The sequence below is a fragment of the Vulpes vulpes genome, chromosome 3 (assembly GCF_048418805.1).
Source record: "Vulpes vulpes isolate BD-2025 chromosome 3, VulVul3, whole genome shotgun sequence".
Lineage (NCBI taxonomy): Eukaryota > Metazoa > Chordata > Mammalia > Carnivora > Canidae > Vulpes > Vulpes vulpes.
The window spans coordinates 60,249,189-60,265,660 of NC_132782.1; the positions used below are offsets into that span (position 1 = coordinate 60,249,189).

Sequence of the window (16,472 nt, forward strand, 5' to 3'; positions counted from 1 at the left end):
ACACGGCCCCCCCTCCTGGCAGAAGCAAGTGAGCAGGTGGCTGTAGATACAAAGTCACACAATGTCCTGAAGATTCCCAGCCCGAACACCTGGCTTTTGTGCTGGTGCAGTGCGAGGAGGGAAGGAAAGAACTAGCATGCCTGAACTCCACTGACCCTGACCCCCGGCCTCCAGTGGCCAGGCTCTGAGAAGTCTGAGTGTGCAGAGAGTGGAAAAGAGGAAAAAGAAGGAAAGAGAACAAAAGAGAGAAGGATGGGGTGGGGAGACAACACAAGAAAGGAAGAATGAACACGAGGAATGGTTGGGTCCTCATCGGAGTTCCGCGCCCCTTTACAGGATCAAAGTAAAACAGAAGCTGGCCCCCTCACATGGCCACTGCCACCCCCAGCTTTCTGTTGTTCAGAAAGGTGAAAGTTGTTCCATAAAAAACAAGGGAAGAGAAGAGGAAAAAAGAAAAATTCACTACTAAATCTAAATGTTAAAACCTAGAAAGTAGTCTTAGTCTTCCTGAGGAACAAAACTTTCAAGGAGTCTCACATTACCATGGAGCTCCTGTAGACTTGTGATTTGTAAACGTTTGGTTATTTTTATAATCATGTTGCTGTTGTTTTGGCAGAGAAATCCTTATTTTTCCCAAACGAAATCTCACATGGAAGTCTAACATACAGAAGAGATAAAAATATAGCCACTCCTCTGATTAGAAGACACCCCTTTCAGGGCGCCTTGCTGGCTCAGTCAGTTAAGTGTCTGCCTTTGTTCAGGTCATGATCCAGGGTCCTGGGATTGAGCCCCATGTCAGGTTCCCTGCTCACCAGGGAGTCTGCTTCTCCCTCTCCCTCTACCACTCCTCCTGCTTGTGCTCTCTCTCTGTCAAATAAATAAAATAAAATATAAAAAAAAAAGGAAGACACCCCCCGTTCAACAGCCCCTGTACATCTCAGGGGCACAGTGTTAAAATCTAAGCAACATATTGTGAATTACAAGTGGCAAGAAGCCAGCCCACCATGAGAGAGGCCAACCCACCATGGGGGAGGCCAGCCCACCACGGGGAGGTGGGGGAGGCCAGCCCACTAGGGAGCGACCAGCCCAATGTTTATATGCTTACAGGCCCACACAGCAATGGAAATCACACGCAGCAGAGAGTATCGGGCCCAACACTACTAATACCTCACCCTGCAAGACTCTTTCACAGAGAAGAAGCAATCTGCTCATGTTCATGCTCATTCTTCTCTTCTCTCATTCAACCTGCTTTCCCCACCCCCGAGTACACACACACCGCACACGCACACACACCTGACACAGAGAGTCACGCGCATCTAGCTAGCAGCCGTGCACACTCACTGACCAGGGCTGGTAACTCCTCAATATTTGGTAGTGCTATTTCATAGTGGTCTGGGAATATAACAAGTTTGGCTTCGTCTTCATATTCATAATCGTCGCTATTTAAATCGTCATCAGTATCTAGATCTGAGGAAAAAACAAAAACAAAGAACAAGAAGTGAAGACAGAACATTCTCCACTGAGGCAGCACTCACTGGGAAAGCCAGAAATCCACAGGACTGACAAACCAAGAGCATGACATTTACAATTCCCTCCTCTGATGACCATCCGTCTGCCCCAAAACAGGAGTAAAGGGCCTACCCATCCTTCCTAAGTTACAAACACTTATTAATAAGTGACGGATGAATAAAGACAGTCCTGCCATACAGCTTTACGATTAAAATAGATACGGGTGGGACACCTGGGTGGCTCAGCGGTTAAGCGTCTGCCTTCAGCCCAGGACGTGATCCTGGAGACCGGGGATCGAGTCCCACATCAGGCTCCCTGCATGGAGCCTGCTTCTCCCTCTGCTTCTGCCTGTGTCTCTGCCTCTCTCTCTCTCTGTCTCTCATGAATGAATGAATGAATGAATGAATAAATAAATAAATAAATAAATAAATTCTAAAAAATAAAAGGATGAGAGATATTTAAAAAAATAAAATAGATACAGGTGCTAGATATTCAATTCTTAAATATTTTTAAAGGAGTAAAATCGTTAATTATGATTTGTTGGGTACCTGGCTCCTGGTTGCATAAGAATGGATTGGAATGTTTTCACAACACTGTCATATGGAAGAAAGTAAAGGGTTTTCCGAATAGATAAACCAAGGTTCAAATTCCAGTTCCAAAATTTAACGTAACTTTGAGCAAGTTATAAAGTCTCTAATTCTTAGTTTCCTCATTTGTGGAATGGAGATAACAGATCTTATCTCACAAAGCTTATACGAAAAATAAAATAAGAAATTATAGACAAGAGACCTGGCACGTAATAGGTAGTCAATAAATGACAGCTATGATTTAAAAATAAAATTTCAATTTCCCTCTCTCTGTCTCTCCCTTTCTCCTCTACCCCTTCTAGGAATTATTAAGATATTGCATCACAAACCAGAGGGGAAATCCCCATAATATAAGCAGTCCCATTGTCCTCAGGATGTACAGAATTTGCAGTAAGAAACTTGGGCTCCTCTAGCCTATTATGTATCAAATCATCACCTGTTTGCTTGGCTAACCTCTGGTGAAGGTTAAGTGAAGGCTCAAGGAAATGTCTTGTCACAATATTCACATGGACATTTCAGCCCTACATTTGCATGGATGCCAGGATCCCAGATCAGGTTTGTCTATTTAGATGTTTGAAACTATGGTGACAGGAGCTATTGAGCCATATTCCACTCACATCACACATAAACAGGTACACAAACATGAGCCTGTAGACAGAAAAAAAGTGACTTTCGTAAATGAAGCAAACACCTGAGAACCAAAGGATCTAGGTTCTCTTAATCACCTGGTTGTTTGCCTCTAATCAAAAAGCATATGTTTTTGTGTACAGCTCTGCTCCTGAATTCTCAAAAGGAGGCAGGCCTTTTTTTTTTTTTTTTTAAAGGAGGCAGTCTTAAGTAGAAAATGAGATACAGGGAAAACATGGTCTTGACAATTTAATAAGATTCCAAACAGTAAGGGTCAGAAATGCCAAAATGAAGACATTGCCAACGTTATTAGGTAGCCATAAAGGTCAGTTTGACAAAAAGCAATGTTAAAAATGCTTCTAAGAGTTTAGGGAGTTGTTAAAGGCATTTGCTAGATGGGATGCTGCCCAATTCATGAATCATGTAATAAAAGCAACTAGATCTTCAAATTTTTAAAAAAGTAACAAAAGGCATTTATTTGAAGGAAATGATTCAAATAAATACGTTCTATATGTTCAAAAATGTGAATGCCCCAATATCTATAATAATAAAAATTAGGACCTAAATGTTCAATAAGAATGGTGTTCAACCCAATAGAATATTATTTAAATGATATTCATTTAGGCTATGTAGAAACAGGGAAATATTTATGCTATGTCAATGCTGAAAATACATAATCCATCTCCACTGTAAAAACAACTTTGTAAAAGTTATGCTCATAGACAAGAAACAGAAGGAAATCTGAACAAATGAAAACAGTGAGTGGGTGAGCTTTTTTCTATTCTTAAATCTTTATTACATCTTTTATAACGATTTTAAGGAACCGAAGTACAACTCTTTTGTTTTTATATATAGATTTGGCTCATATAATATTATTACCTAAGCGTCTCTTGTCCACAGAAAACACATTCACTTAATACTAAGTCAGATCTTACCTGGCCAAAGACAATGATAAACTAAGTCTAAAAAAATCCTGCTCTGTCATTTACTAACTATGTAATCCTGGGCAAGTTCTTTCCAAGTTCACTTTCCTCAGGAGCAAGCTATGAATAATGTTATCTACCCCCACAAGATTGTTGAGAGGATTAAACAAGGTAAGGTTTTAAGGCATCTAGGATAGGACCTGGCAGGTCTTAGGGGCTGCACAGATAGCAACCCCCATCATCACCATCACCACTTTCTCTACACACCTGACAACGAACCTAATTGAAAGTGCTTTCCCCTCCCTGTGGCTCGCCTCAAAGATGAAGACCATGATATCACGTGGGGATCCTCCTCTGTGAACATATGAATTTCAGAGGCTTCTAGACAGGAAACTGTCAGAGCAGGGAATGGGTCTTATTCACCTTGGATATGTCCAGCCCCTACACAGTACCCAGCACACACCACGCACTCAGTAAATGTCTGTGAAAGATTTCAGGAAGTTAAAAACCCCAATATGCTAAGGACAACAGCAAAGCAGGAGCACCACAAGGATAGCTGTGGGTTTGGGGTTTTTTAAATTGGTAGCAGATATGTGCTTAAAATAAGCAAAGTGGGATCCCTGGGTGGTGCAGCGGTTTAGCGCCTGCCTTTGGCCCAGGGCGCAATCCTGGAGACCAGGGATCAAATCCCACGTCGGGCTCCCGGTGCATGCAGCCTGCTTCTGTCTCTGCCTCTCTCTCTCTCTCTGTGACTATCATAAATAATTTTTTTTAAATTAAAAATAAAAAATAAATAAAATAAAATAAAAATAAATAAAAATTAAAAATAAGCAAAGTACTGCCGTGCAAAAAAAAACTGAACTTTATTGGGCTTCTTTATACTTCGTCTATTGTCTTTTTTATTTTTATTTTTAATTCGATGGGATATAAGGGGACCATTATATTTCCCAAACATCTTTATCCAAATTAAGGAAAAATCAGCAGAAGTAACCTAAGTTACTTCTGGTTTTAAAGGACAAATTTAGGGTTTCTCCTATATGACCTCACAATCCTAGGTAAAAATCTACAAGTTCCAAATTTCCCTAGAGTCTTACCACCCCAAAAGTATCTAGTTGAGGAACCTGCAGAGAAATTATGCCCTAGGGACCAGTAGGTCTAGGATCTCCAACCAAACCAGCAGCTACTTTCCACTATGGCTATTAACTGGCAATACCTGAATGGACTCTTTTTCTAAATTAAAAAAAAAGTTTTTAATATCTCTTCCCAATTCTACTTCAATGATCCTCTCAGATCCCTGGGAGAAGTGGCTGGGACCACAGCCATTTCCGAGAAGTGACTTACTTAAGCAGCACTGTGGAAGAAAAAGACCCCTAAATCAAACCAGGACTCTGACACCCAGCTCAGAGGTGTCCCGGCCTGACCAGACTGACTAATATGTGGGCTAGAGGCGAGAGGTCTCACTGATCCAGTGCTGTGAAATCTGACCAACCATTCACCAACACAAGAAGGTATGGGGGAAACCTTGAACACAGACCCTGTTCTGGGGCCTACTTCAGAAGGAAGTGGCAAAATGGAGTTTACTAGAACCTTCTGGCCATTATAGATAACAGCTGGATTATCTGACGGAGTTCCCTAATAGGCCCATTCCTAGAAATTTCAAAAATGTTCTGTTTTAAACCTGTTTCTCATCAAGTATGAATATGAGGGCTAAAACCAAAAAAGTGGAAAGTTAAACTCTCTGAGGTTTGGTGGTGGTTTTTTGATGTCTCAGACTTCAGACACAAAGAACTTGATTCCTTTACTCCTATTTCTGAAAGCTGATGGGAAGGAGGAGAAATCAATAAAAATGTGAATATTTAAAACTGTTTGAATGACATACCAAAGATACATACTAAATACATTAGCAGTTACTTACACATCTATATGCATTTGTAGCTTGACTATAAAAAATATGTAAGATTAGGCCAGAACTACATCATGAGTCCTGGGGTATTTTTTGAAGATCCTGGACTCCCTTATATCCCCCCTTCTCTCCTTCTATCTCATAAAATGGTAAGTTTGTATCAGCTGAGTCCAAAAATTCACAGTCTCCCCTATTGTTATAAGTTATCTTTTAAAAGACAATCTAACAATGTCCCTCTCTAGCTTAAAAACATTGACACAGAGCTACCTACTTTCTCCATACACAGCGGCCCTAAGCCAAAAGAAATCCCCAATAGCTCTGTTTATTTAGTAGTTGGGTCCAAACAACTTAAAAAGTATTTATGTTCTAAAGACTTAGTAACTGGGCAGCCCCCGTGGCACAGCGGTTTAGCACCGCCTGCAGCCTAGGGCGTGATCCTGGAGACCCTGGATCAAGTCCCACGTCGGGCTCTCTGCATGGTGCCTGCTTCTCCCTCTGCCTCTGTCTCTGCCTCTCTCTCTCTGTGTGTGTGTCTCTATGAATAAATAAATAAATAATCTTAAAAAAAAATAAAGACTTAGTAACCATCCAAGAAAATAATATACATAAATGGAAAAACAGAAATGTTCTATTTCACTCTGAAATAACCACAGTCCCTCGTTAATGGGATATGTACCCTTCTTGGACACTGCACAACTTCTCTTTGAATCAAATGGAACACTGCCACCCTCATTTCCTGTCCCACATTTACTTTCACATGGTACTTGCCTTTTATCATAGAAACCACAATAAAAAAAAAAAGTTGCACAAAGAGGTGAAGTCACTGAAAGGAATATAGGATACTTCGATAGTAAAACTATACCAGTTAAATAGTTCATGCAATGTTCAAGCATCAATGCTATTCCCTTGAAGTGTTAAAATATCTTGTGGTGCACCTGTGAGTTCACTGTGGCACTCCACTGTGCCTCAGAGCACAGTTTGGAATCTAAGTATTAATGGTCCCCAACTGCCTACAGGAAAAAAGTCTAAAAGCATGATATATATCTATACTAAGAATATACAAGATATATAAGAATGTGCAAATAGAAGATACTATTTGTCCCTAGGGAGAATAACCAAGTAAGCTAGGAGGCAGAGAAGCAAGAAAGACTTACTGTTCATTATTGAGCCCTTTATAACTTTTCAATTTCAAGCTTTATCCAAAAAAAAACTTTGTTCTAAAAATGTTTTTAAATCCTAAATATAAAAAGTGTAAAACTTAAGTGGTTCAAAAATTAATAATTGTTATTGTTGATTTAAACACACACAAACACACATACACACACACACCAGCAAAAACTAGAGCTGAGCGAAGGATCCTTAACTGTGACTTCCCCTGAATGGACAACAAGGTAATTGGGACGAGTGACTTCAATGCTAAGGGGCAAGATGGTGCTCGGGAGACTTGGATAAGCCATTCTGCACCAGCTAATGGTCTCAGTTTCTCTTATAAAATCAACATTGGAGGCCATAATGGAATGATTCAATGAGTTCAATGTCACTGTTGAGCCAGTGAAAAAGGAACTGGTCACAAAGTCATGAAGCAACTGGGGAAAAAGAAGCTTCTGTCCAGGAGAAATCATTAATCAGCTGCATCTACTTTGTGAGGAGAACTGGGGCATCATGAGGACATTTCAATAGCGTGAAGAAGTGCTTTCTAGTCAAAGAAACAAAGAGACTGCAAGAGAGCTCCGAGTTCTCTTCCTCTCCCAGAAGAGACAACCTCAATGTCCCTCTTGGGAAGGAGTGTGTGCAGAGGCGACTAGCTCCCATTCCCCCTTCTTCCTCAAACAGACTCTATGAAACCAGTTAATAAACTTTATGTACTTTCCAGTCTTTTGTACAGCACATGGTATGGCCACATGATCAAGTTCTGACAGGGGAGATGTAACCTAATTGCTGCTTAGAGATCTCTGAGAAGGCCGCTAAATAAGGAAGCTGATGACTCACAGGGAGACTACATTTTTTTCCCTTCCCCCTTCATCTTTCCTGCTTTCTGGAATGAGGATGTAATGGCAGGATTTCCAGAAGGCATTTTGGACCATGAAATGACCATGGGATTAGAATCATAAGGCAGGATGGAGGGTGAAGCAGAAATACAGGAAGAGTCTAGATCCTGATGAACATGAGGCCATCACATAAGCCTGGATTTGCTGCTTCCCAATATCCTCTACATGAGAGAGAAATAATACCCTATTTAAGGTCACCAATATTTTAAATTTTCTGTTATATAAACCAGATTGAAGCCTATATGGTCTTTTACTTGAAATTAATGCACAGGCCACGTCAGCTTGAAGACCGCTATGATCAGTATGACAAGAGAAAAGTGACTGCTGTCAGGGACATGACACATCATATCAAGGGAGCTGTAAATCTGGGCTTGCAAAAACCAAATTCTTACTGGGAGGAGGTAGGCAACATCAATTTGTGAAGCATCTGGGTAACAAACAATAGAGAGAAACAGGGCCTGGGGCAAGCCCCAAAGTGCCAATGGAGTTTAAACTTAAATTTTTTAAAAGACTGGTGGAGACCAGATAGAATATATTTGCTGGACTGTGAGTTTTAGGTATATTCTGTGGTTTTCTAAGATATGGAACTTTGAATGAGCACATTCTACAGCAGCCTATAGAAATGGACCTGCTGAAATGAAACAGTAGGTTAACATTCCCAAGAAGAAATGGACGAGGTATGAATCACAAAACTTCAGTGCTTACTTTTGGATTAATTCTTAAAATAGTTACCTTATCATATCCTCTACCACTGAAATGATCACTAGAGAAATCAAACTGCAAGGTCTCTCAAGCACAAGACACAAAGGTAAGGGATATATAGGAGGTCAGCTGACTTCTCTATTCAACCAAATAAAATAATGAAAAATAATACCAGTAATTCAAAATGTTTAATTATTCCCACCTTCAAAAATGCCATGTTGATGTCATTTAGTTCAGAAGTCATATCATCTCTTAGCAGAAAGTAGCCCAAGGCTAAGAACCAAAGCAGCAGGGGCACCTGGGTGGCTCAGCGGTTGAGCACCTGCCTTCCACTCAGGGCGTGATCCCAGGATTCCAGGATCGAGTCCTACACTGGGCTCCCTGCAGGGAGCCTGCTTCTCCCTCTACCTATGTCTCTGCCTCTCTCTCTGTGTCTCTCATGAATAAATAAAATCTTAAAAAAAAAAAAAAAAAAAAGCAGAATATACCGAGTCATTTTAGCTGTGGGGCCCTTTCTGAGATGGTTTGGGTTTAGTTGGTTGATTTGAGTTGTGATTCAAAGACCTCAGAGAGGTGGCAAAAACTGGCCAGGGTGGAAAAACCAACTATGGATAAGCCTCATAAAGCCACAATTGTGGGCAGCCCGGGTGGCTCAGCGGTTTAGCACCACCTTCAGTCCAGGGTGGGATCCTGGAGACCCAGGATCGAGTCCCGGGTCAGGCTCTTTGCGTGGAGTCTGCTTCTCTCTCTGTCTCTCATAAATAAATAAATAAATAAATAAATAAATAAATATCTAAAAAGAAAAAGAAAACCACAATTGAAAAGCAAGACAAAGGACAGCAAGCACGAGGCCTGTGTAGAATAATGGAGAATCAGAACAGGAAAGACATTCAGCTTCATAACTGTTTCCAATGCCTTTACTTTTCAAATAATTAATGTCTTTTCATTACAACAGTAACACGTTTGTTATAGAAAACATGGAAACACATAAAGCAAAAAGAAGAAAATAAAAATCACCTCAATCCCACCACTAGGAAAGAGCTATTATTAACAATCTGGAATATATTTTGCCAGTGTCTTTGGAACCTCAGTTATGTATGTATACGTGTGTGTATATACCCACCCATGTATATACACACATACATACATATACGTACATACACACATGTGTATTATGTGTACAGATTTTTTTACCAAAATGAAAACATAACATGTAAATGATTTTGAAATTTATTTCAAACAATAATCCTAGGCATTTAGAGATATAATCTTGCTTGGTCAAAAATTATCAAGCCACTTTTTCTCCTAGCAAAAGCCTATCAGAAGCTTAATATGAAAAATGAGCATGATTACATGATACAGAAACTGGTACTCATCTGCATGAACAAAACTGGCTCTTCTGAATGAGGGAGAAGAAAATTACTGCTAGGCACACACCAAAGTAATCATTGCTACAGTCAAGATCCACTGACAGATGATACAATTAGTGTATAAAACTTCGAGAAGAAATAAGATATCAGCATAGTCTCAAAGTATTACTCGCAAAGTATTTATTAATTACACCATATCTTCACCAGCAGACACCAGTAGACACCACCTTAACAAGAGATCAAGATTATAGCACCAATTGAAGACATCTCAGTGTCACATACCCTCCAGTATCATGCACTGAGGAGAGCACATCACCTCTATGGTGTTCTTGCCAAAAATGCATTATCTCAGACTTAGAAGGAAACATCAGAGAAATCTGAATTGAGGAACATTCTACAGAATAACCAGCCAGTACTCTTCAAAAGTGTCACAATTATTAAAGACCAAAAAAAAAAGCCTGAGGAACCATCAAAGATTAGACAGGATTAAGAAAACGTGACAACTAAATACAACATGGGATCCTAAAAAAAGGACATTAGTGGGAAAAAAAATGGCAAACTCTGAATGAAGTCTGTAGTTGGGCTAATATTTAAGAAAGAAAAAATGTCTCTATTTCAAGTCAGTGAAAAAAGAACCAAAACAATCATAATTACTCTCCAATCACTGTAAGTATAATTGCTGCAAAACACTAAACCCAACTCTAAGGTGCCAGAAGCATCCTTCTCCACTAGGTAAACACAAAATGGAGGAAGATCATCACAAGCTAAATGGGTTCCTCTTATCATTATATTGTACAATAAATATAACTGATTATCCCAAATCAAGCATGCACATGCACACACACACAGACTATCTGGGCACACCATTAATAACTATTTACATTACCTAAAAAAATCTTGGAATTCCTCCTTTTTGGTAAAGCTCCACCAGATGCCCCTCTTACCTTCTGAAAAGAAAACAAGAGATTGTTAAAATGCAGCTTACAGAATGGACGATGGGGGGAGCGGGGAGACTACATATTGGTTCTTACAAAAGGCCAAGAGGAAATTCTCAACCTTGATGAGAGATTCTAGGATAAACCAGAACTTGACCAGGTCACTGGAGGTAGGCGAAGAGCAATGCTATTGTTCTACCTGACTATTCTCACCAAATTATCAAGACAGCCCTTCTAGAAAGGGAAGTGGAACCAGGGATTAAGATGAACTTGCCATTTCATCTTCAAATTGGTACATGTTGCCAAGAGGCTGGAGCCCATGCCCAATGCTGGGACTACTCTGGAGAGATGATGGTAGCTCCCACTCCCAGAGTGAAGGGTCTTAACTCTCTTATTCCCCTGCCCCCACCCCCACCCCCACCCCGTGGGTCCCTGTGCTTGGTCCTGGGCATGCACAATTACTGTTGAAAGAGCTAATAAATGTCGATAAGCAGCACCTGATATTCTGGTTATATTAACCTCCCTGAACATTCTTGGAGCACTAACTAATCCGAGGTTTTGTGTATTTTCTCCCTCTGGTGGAAGTCCCCAGCAGCAACAAAATAAATGCCCACCAAGTGGTTAAGCAAAAGAAGTCCTTTGTTAATTACCCTCTGACACAAAAAAATTTTACTCTCAAATAGGATTATAAAAATTTGGGGAGGCAGCTCGGTAGCTCAGTGTTTGAGCATTTGCCTTTGGCTAGGGGCATCATTCTGGGGTCCTGGGATCGAGTCCCACATTAGGACCCCCGCAAGCAGGCTGCTTCTCCCTCTGTCTGTGTCTCTGTCTCTCTCTGTGTGTCTCTCAGAGAGACTCTCATTTATTTTATGAATAAATAAATCAAATCTTAAAAAAAAATTTCTTTTTAGGGCAGCCCAGGTGGCTCAGCAGTTTAGCACCGCCTTCAGCCCAGGGCGTGATCCTGGAGACCTGGGATCTAGTCCCACATCGGGCTCCCTACATGGAGCCTGCTCCTCCCTCTATCTGTGTCTCTGCCTCTTCAACCCCCTCCTCTCTGTGTCTCTCATGAATAAATAAATAAAATTTAAAAAAATTTTTTTTTGTTCTGGGTGCCTGGGTGGCTCAGTTAGTTGGGCATTTGCCTTTGACTCAGGTCATGAGCCCAAGGTCCTGGGAGGGAGCTCCACATTGAGCTCCTTGGTAGTCTGCTTCTCCCTCTCCCTCTGGCCCTCCCCTACCCCTGCTAATGCTTTCTCTCTCAAATAAATAAATAAAATCTTTTTTAAAAAGTTTTTGTTTCAAATGGCCAAAATCTTATTTCCATAGTTTGTTCTCTCATTTATCAGGAAAGAGCACATTTCCAGTACATGATGGTGTGAGGGTCAAAGCCCAGCATCTTTTCAAGTGGTCACATGTTATGGCAGCATCAAGGCCTTGTTGCTGCTTTAGTTTGTTTCCTTATCAGTCTTGAGTCGTCTTTGCCACATTTTACTATTTGGCATTGAAGGCTGACTCATCTTTGTGATTCTCACATTAAGTTTTTACAGCTTCTACTATAAGTTTATAGTTCACATTTTAGGGATGTGAAAATGATTGAACACTCTAGCTCAAAAACCTGCCTCTCCAAATACTCATGCCAAATTCATGTCACCTCTCTTGGAATCCCCCTCCTCCAAGGTCTCTGAGCTGCTATTCCTCTCCCCAACACATGCCTGCCTTAAAAACGGGATGAAATAAAACCTGTACCAAAGGCATATTTAGCAGTCCTGAAGGCCACCTGCAATCTCTCTACTGAAGTTGATGGCATGCTTCTAATTGTTCCACTGTCTCCTCCATTCCTGCAGGATGGTGGAGGGAGCAAGAAGGAGAGGGGCTGCATGAAGACGTGCTAGAACACGAGGCTCTCCCGGATTTTGCCATTCACACCTTAGACTTGGATTAGATCCACTACCTTTCAGGAAAAACAAAAACAAATAAACCCACTAGGTCTTCCTTCCAAAGACCACTGCCTCTGAGCCTGCTCAGTTTCCATTAGAAATCAACAGGGTTTGAGAAACAGGAACCCCTTAGTTAGCAAACATGACTGTGCCCATGGGTCAGGCCCTGGGCTGGCAAAGAGGCTGCAAAATGAATGAAGACATGCTTCATCCCTTGAGGAGCCCACCTGCAAAGTAGAAGAGCATATATGCAGACAAAGAGCACAATAGATTCTGATGAGTATTAAGAAATAATGTGGAAAAGGTTGAATCAGAAGGAGGAAATGACAGTTCTGGGGAGGTTGTGGGAAGCACTGGTCAGGTAAGAAGAGCAGCAGGTCTGGCATTTAGCAACTGTTCAGCAAATATTTGTTTGATGGATGGATGAAGGAAGATGGGTGGGTGGATGGATGGATGGATGGATGGATGGATGGATGGATGATGGATAGATGGATATACAGATGATGGACAGACAGATGGATATGCTGACTACATGGAATACAATAGGTATGAGAGGAATGAGGCATCCCAGAGAGAGAAAACAAACAGCATGGACAACAGTATGAAATCATAATGTATTTCAGGAAGAAGTGGTTTGATATGTCTAGAGCACAAAGCTGGTGGAGTAAAAGTAGAGTCAAAAAGGCTAGAGGGGGGGCAGCCCCGGTGGCTCAGCGGTTTAGCGCCGCCTTCCGCCCAGGGCATGATCCTGGAGACAGGGGATCGAGTCCCACGTCAGGCTCCCTGCATGGAGCCTGCTTCTCCCTCTGCCTGGGTCTCTGCCTCTCTCTCTCTCTGTCTCTCATGAATAAATAAAATCTTAAAAAAAAAAAAAAAAAAGGCTAGAGGGGGGTAAAAAAAAAGGCTAGAGGGGCCAGATTATGAAAGGCCTTGTAATCACATGCAAAAAAATCTTGGACTTGCTCCTGCAACAAAGGAAGATACCAGAGATTTAAGCCTCAGAGTCCCACAGATCCGCAGATACATGCATTTGAAAATGTCACTCTGGGTGCAGCATGCACACTGGGGGATGGCAGGCAGCAAGTTCGGAAGAGAGGAGATTAGTCCAGAAGCTAAAGCATTAGTTCTTTTAAGGGATGAGCCCTCAGGCAAAAACAGCAGAATAGAGAGGACAGGATGGACTTCAGAGCCATTTGAGAGGTCCAGATAACTAGCCATGGAATGAAAGCAGAATCCAAAAGCTTTCCAGGTCTCTAGAATTCAAGACAAAGGATAACTCTAAGAAAGAGAATTATTCACTGAGTCTGGGCACAATGAGCTTGAGGGACTGTGAGGTATTCAAGTAGAAAAAGCCAGGTTAGAGTCAGATGGTCAGATCTTTGGCTCTGGAGAGACATTGATTAGAAAGTCAGTTCAGAGACAATGGTTAAACAAGGAAGCAGACAACACCGATGATGAAAAGAAGCTTCTGGAGAAAGATGATCAAAGGGCACCCGAAGAAGTACGGATATTTAAGGAGTAAGTGAATGAAGAGATGCTAGTGAGACAAAGTCACAAAAGGCAGCCTGAAAAACAGGAGGAAGCCAGGAGAATGGTGCCAAAGAAAGCAGGAGAGGAACAGAGTCAAGAGGAAAATAAGTTCAAATATTCAAAAAGCCAAGTAAAATCAGGGCTGAAACATACCCACCAAGTGTGACAACTCAGCAGTCACTGCATCCCTGGCAGTTTTAGTGGATTAGTGGGAAGACTGACCCAATGGCAATGCTGAACTTCCAGCGAGGTATATTAGAGACGATGAGAACAGGAAAACACGTTTATTAAGGGATGGGATGACCAAAGGAGGACACAAATCACAGGGACAGTCTTGTGGTATGTTTTAAGGTGGGAGGAAACAGCCAAAAGAGGGAGATGTTGAAGAAAAGGGAGTTAAGGAAAAAGCAAGTTTCCAAGGAGGAAACGGAGCTGTGAGGACAGAGAGAATATAGCTTTCTGCTGCGATGTGGGAACCAGATGCAATGCCTCCCAGGAGGCAAGACAGGAGGTCAGGAAGATGCTGTCCAAGGTTCCTGTTTTCTCAAGTCAAAGTACAGTCAAATCATTTTCTGAGGATGATGAGGGAGGCCTTCGTAGCACTCTGAGGGCTGCATCCAGAGTCTGGAGTGGGAGAAGCTTCAGGCTCCAGTGAGTGGGCCTAGCAGAAGGGGGAAGGCCAGGAGTTTGACATGGTTCCAGACCACAGTGGTATGAAGTTGCTCGCCAAGAGCACTCAGAAGCCAGGATGACGCTGAAGGAATAACTAGCTGGAGCTCTGGGAACAGTTAAGGAGGCAAGATGAGGGGATAAGGGTCCCATGAGGGCACTGGTGGCAAGACAATGTTTCAAGTCCTGAGAAGCAGTCTCAACAAACAGGGGAAGTGGCCACCCACAAATTGCAAGGAGGGAGAACAGCAGAATAAAATCAGAATAAATGAGAGCTAAACTGAGAGAAAGTTGTGGTCAGAGAGTGAAATATTTAACTGAAAAGCTCAGATCAGAGCTAACCACACAAGAGTATCAGCATTCTGCGATTTTACCACAATCTTTGTGAGCAAGTTATCTCAAGCCGCTTAGCCTTGGTTTCATTTCCTACTCCCAATGCTATCCTAAAACTTCATCATTTTACACTAAGATACATGTCTTGACAGAGTGGACCTCACAAGAATTGCTAGATCCCACATAACAGAAGCAGTGAATGTAAATCGTGTACTATCAAACGAACATTAGATTATTTTAAAGCTAATCGTTGAGTTGATGGTTTATCTGACCTCCTGGCCTTTCTTCCTCCTCTTCCTCCTACTCTGCCCACTGTGCAATTGGGAATCTCTCCTTTGTCTGGAACTTAAACAGAGAACATATTAGGTAGGCTAGGCAAACGATCAGATGAACTCCAAATCAGCATTGACTATTTAGAAGTCCAACACAGTCTAAAAACTTTTTGGACTGAAGTGAAAGCTGAATAGTATTGCTAAGTAAAAAAAAATCAATATTTGAAAATGAATAACATCCCCAAACATCAATAACCAATTAAAATACATGAAGAAGTAAAAGTTAGCAGTAACAATAGTTACAAAAATTACAAAGTACCTAAAAAATTTTTACAAAATACAAGCTCTTTTATTGACAATTATAAAATAGTACTGAAGGAGACAAAAGAGAACTGAATAAATAGAGAGGTATATTATTTTGAATACTCTTTCAATAAATATTTATGAAGCACATACTATGTGCTTGGACTATCAAGTGCTGAGGACATAGAACTAAAAGAAGACAGGGACAGATAAAAGTCCCTGCCTTCATGAAGCTTACTTGATGCTGGATTATAGACTAATCTCCAAATTCAATGTGATTGTGATCAAAATCTCAACAGGATTTTTTAAACTAGGTGAACCGACTCTAAAATCTACATAGAAAAAGGAGTATCTAAATTCAAGGAAGTTCTGGAAAAAGTGCTTGCACTACCAGATATCAAGGCTTGCTGCACCAATGCAGACACAGAAAAATAAGATCAACAGAAAAGAATTGAGAGCCCCAAAATACACCTGAGTATGAATGACAAGTTAAACTATGAAAAAAAGATAGTACTATAAATCATTGAGAAAGACTGCGCTACTCTAGGAATAGCAGAACAACTGGTTACCAGTAAGGGAAATTTTAAAAAATAGATTTCCATTCTTCATACAAATACAACAATAAATTATAAATGGATTAAAGTCCAAAAATGTTAAAACACACATATGCTCATGCAAACACACATGCACTTCAAAAACAAAAGTATTAAAAGAAATATCATTATGACCTTGAATTGGGAAACAATTTCTTAGATGAGATACAAAAGGTATAATTCATAAAAGTTTAATTAATCTAACATCAGATTCAAAACTTCTGTACA

The 16,472-nt window shown here is 40.9% G+C and overlaps 1 protein-coding gene across 1 annotated transcript in view; it reads right to left on the minus strand.

Annotated features, from left to right (window-relative positions):
* The window catches only part of USP13 (ubiquitin specific peptidase 13), a 118,289-nt gene that overhangs the window by 76,148 nt on the left and 25,669 nt on the right, over positions 1 to 16,472 (minus strand). The window contains exons 3-4 of the mRNA XM_026007208.2: positions 10,556 to 10,616; positions 1,346 to 1,467 (exon numbers count right to left, since the gene is read on the minus strand). Of these exons, the coding sequence (XP_025862993.1) occupies positions 1,346 to 1,467; positions 10,556 to 10,616 (183 nt within the window). The remainder of the gene's footprint in view (positions 1 to 1,345; positions 1,468 to 10,555; positions 10,617 to 16,472) is intronic.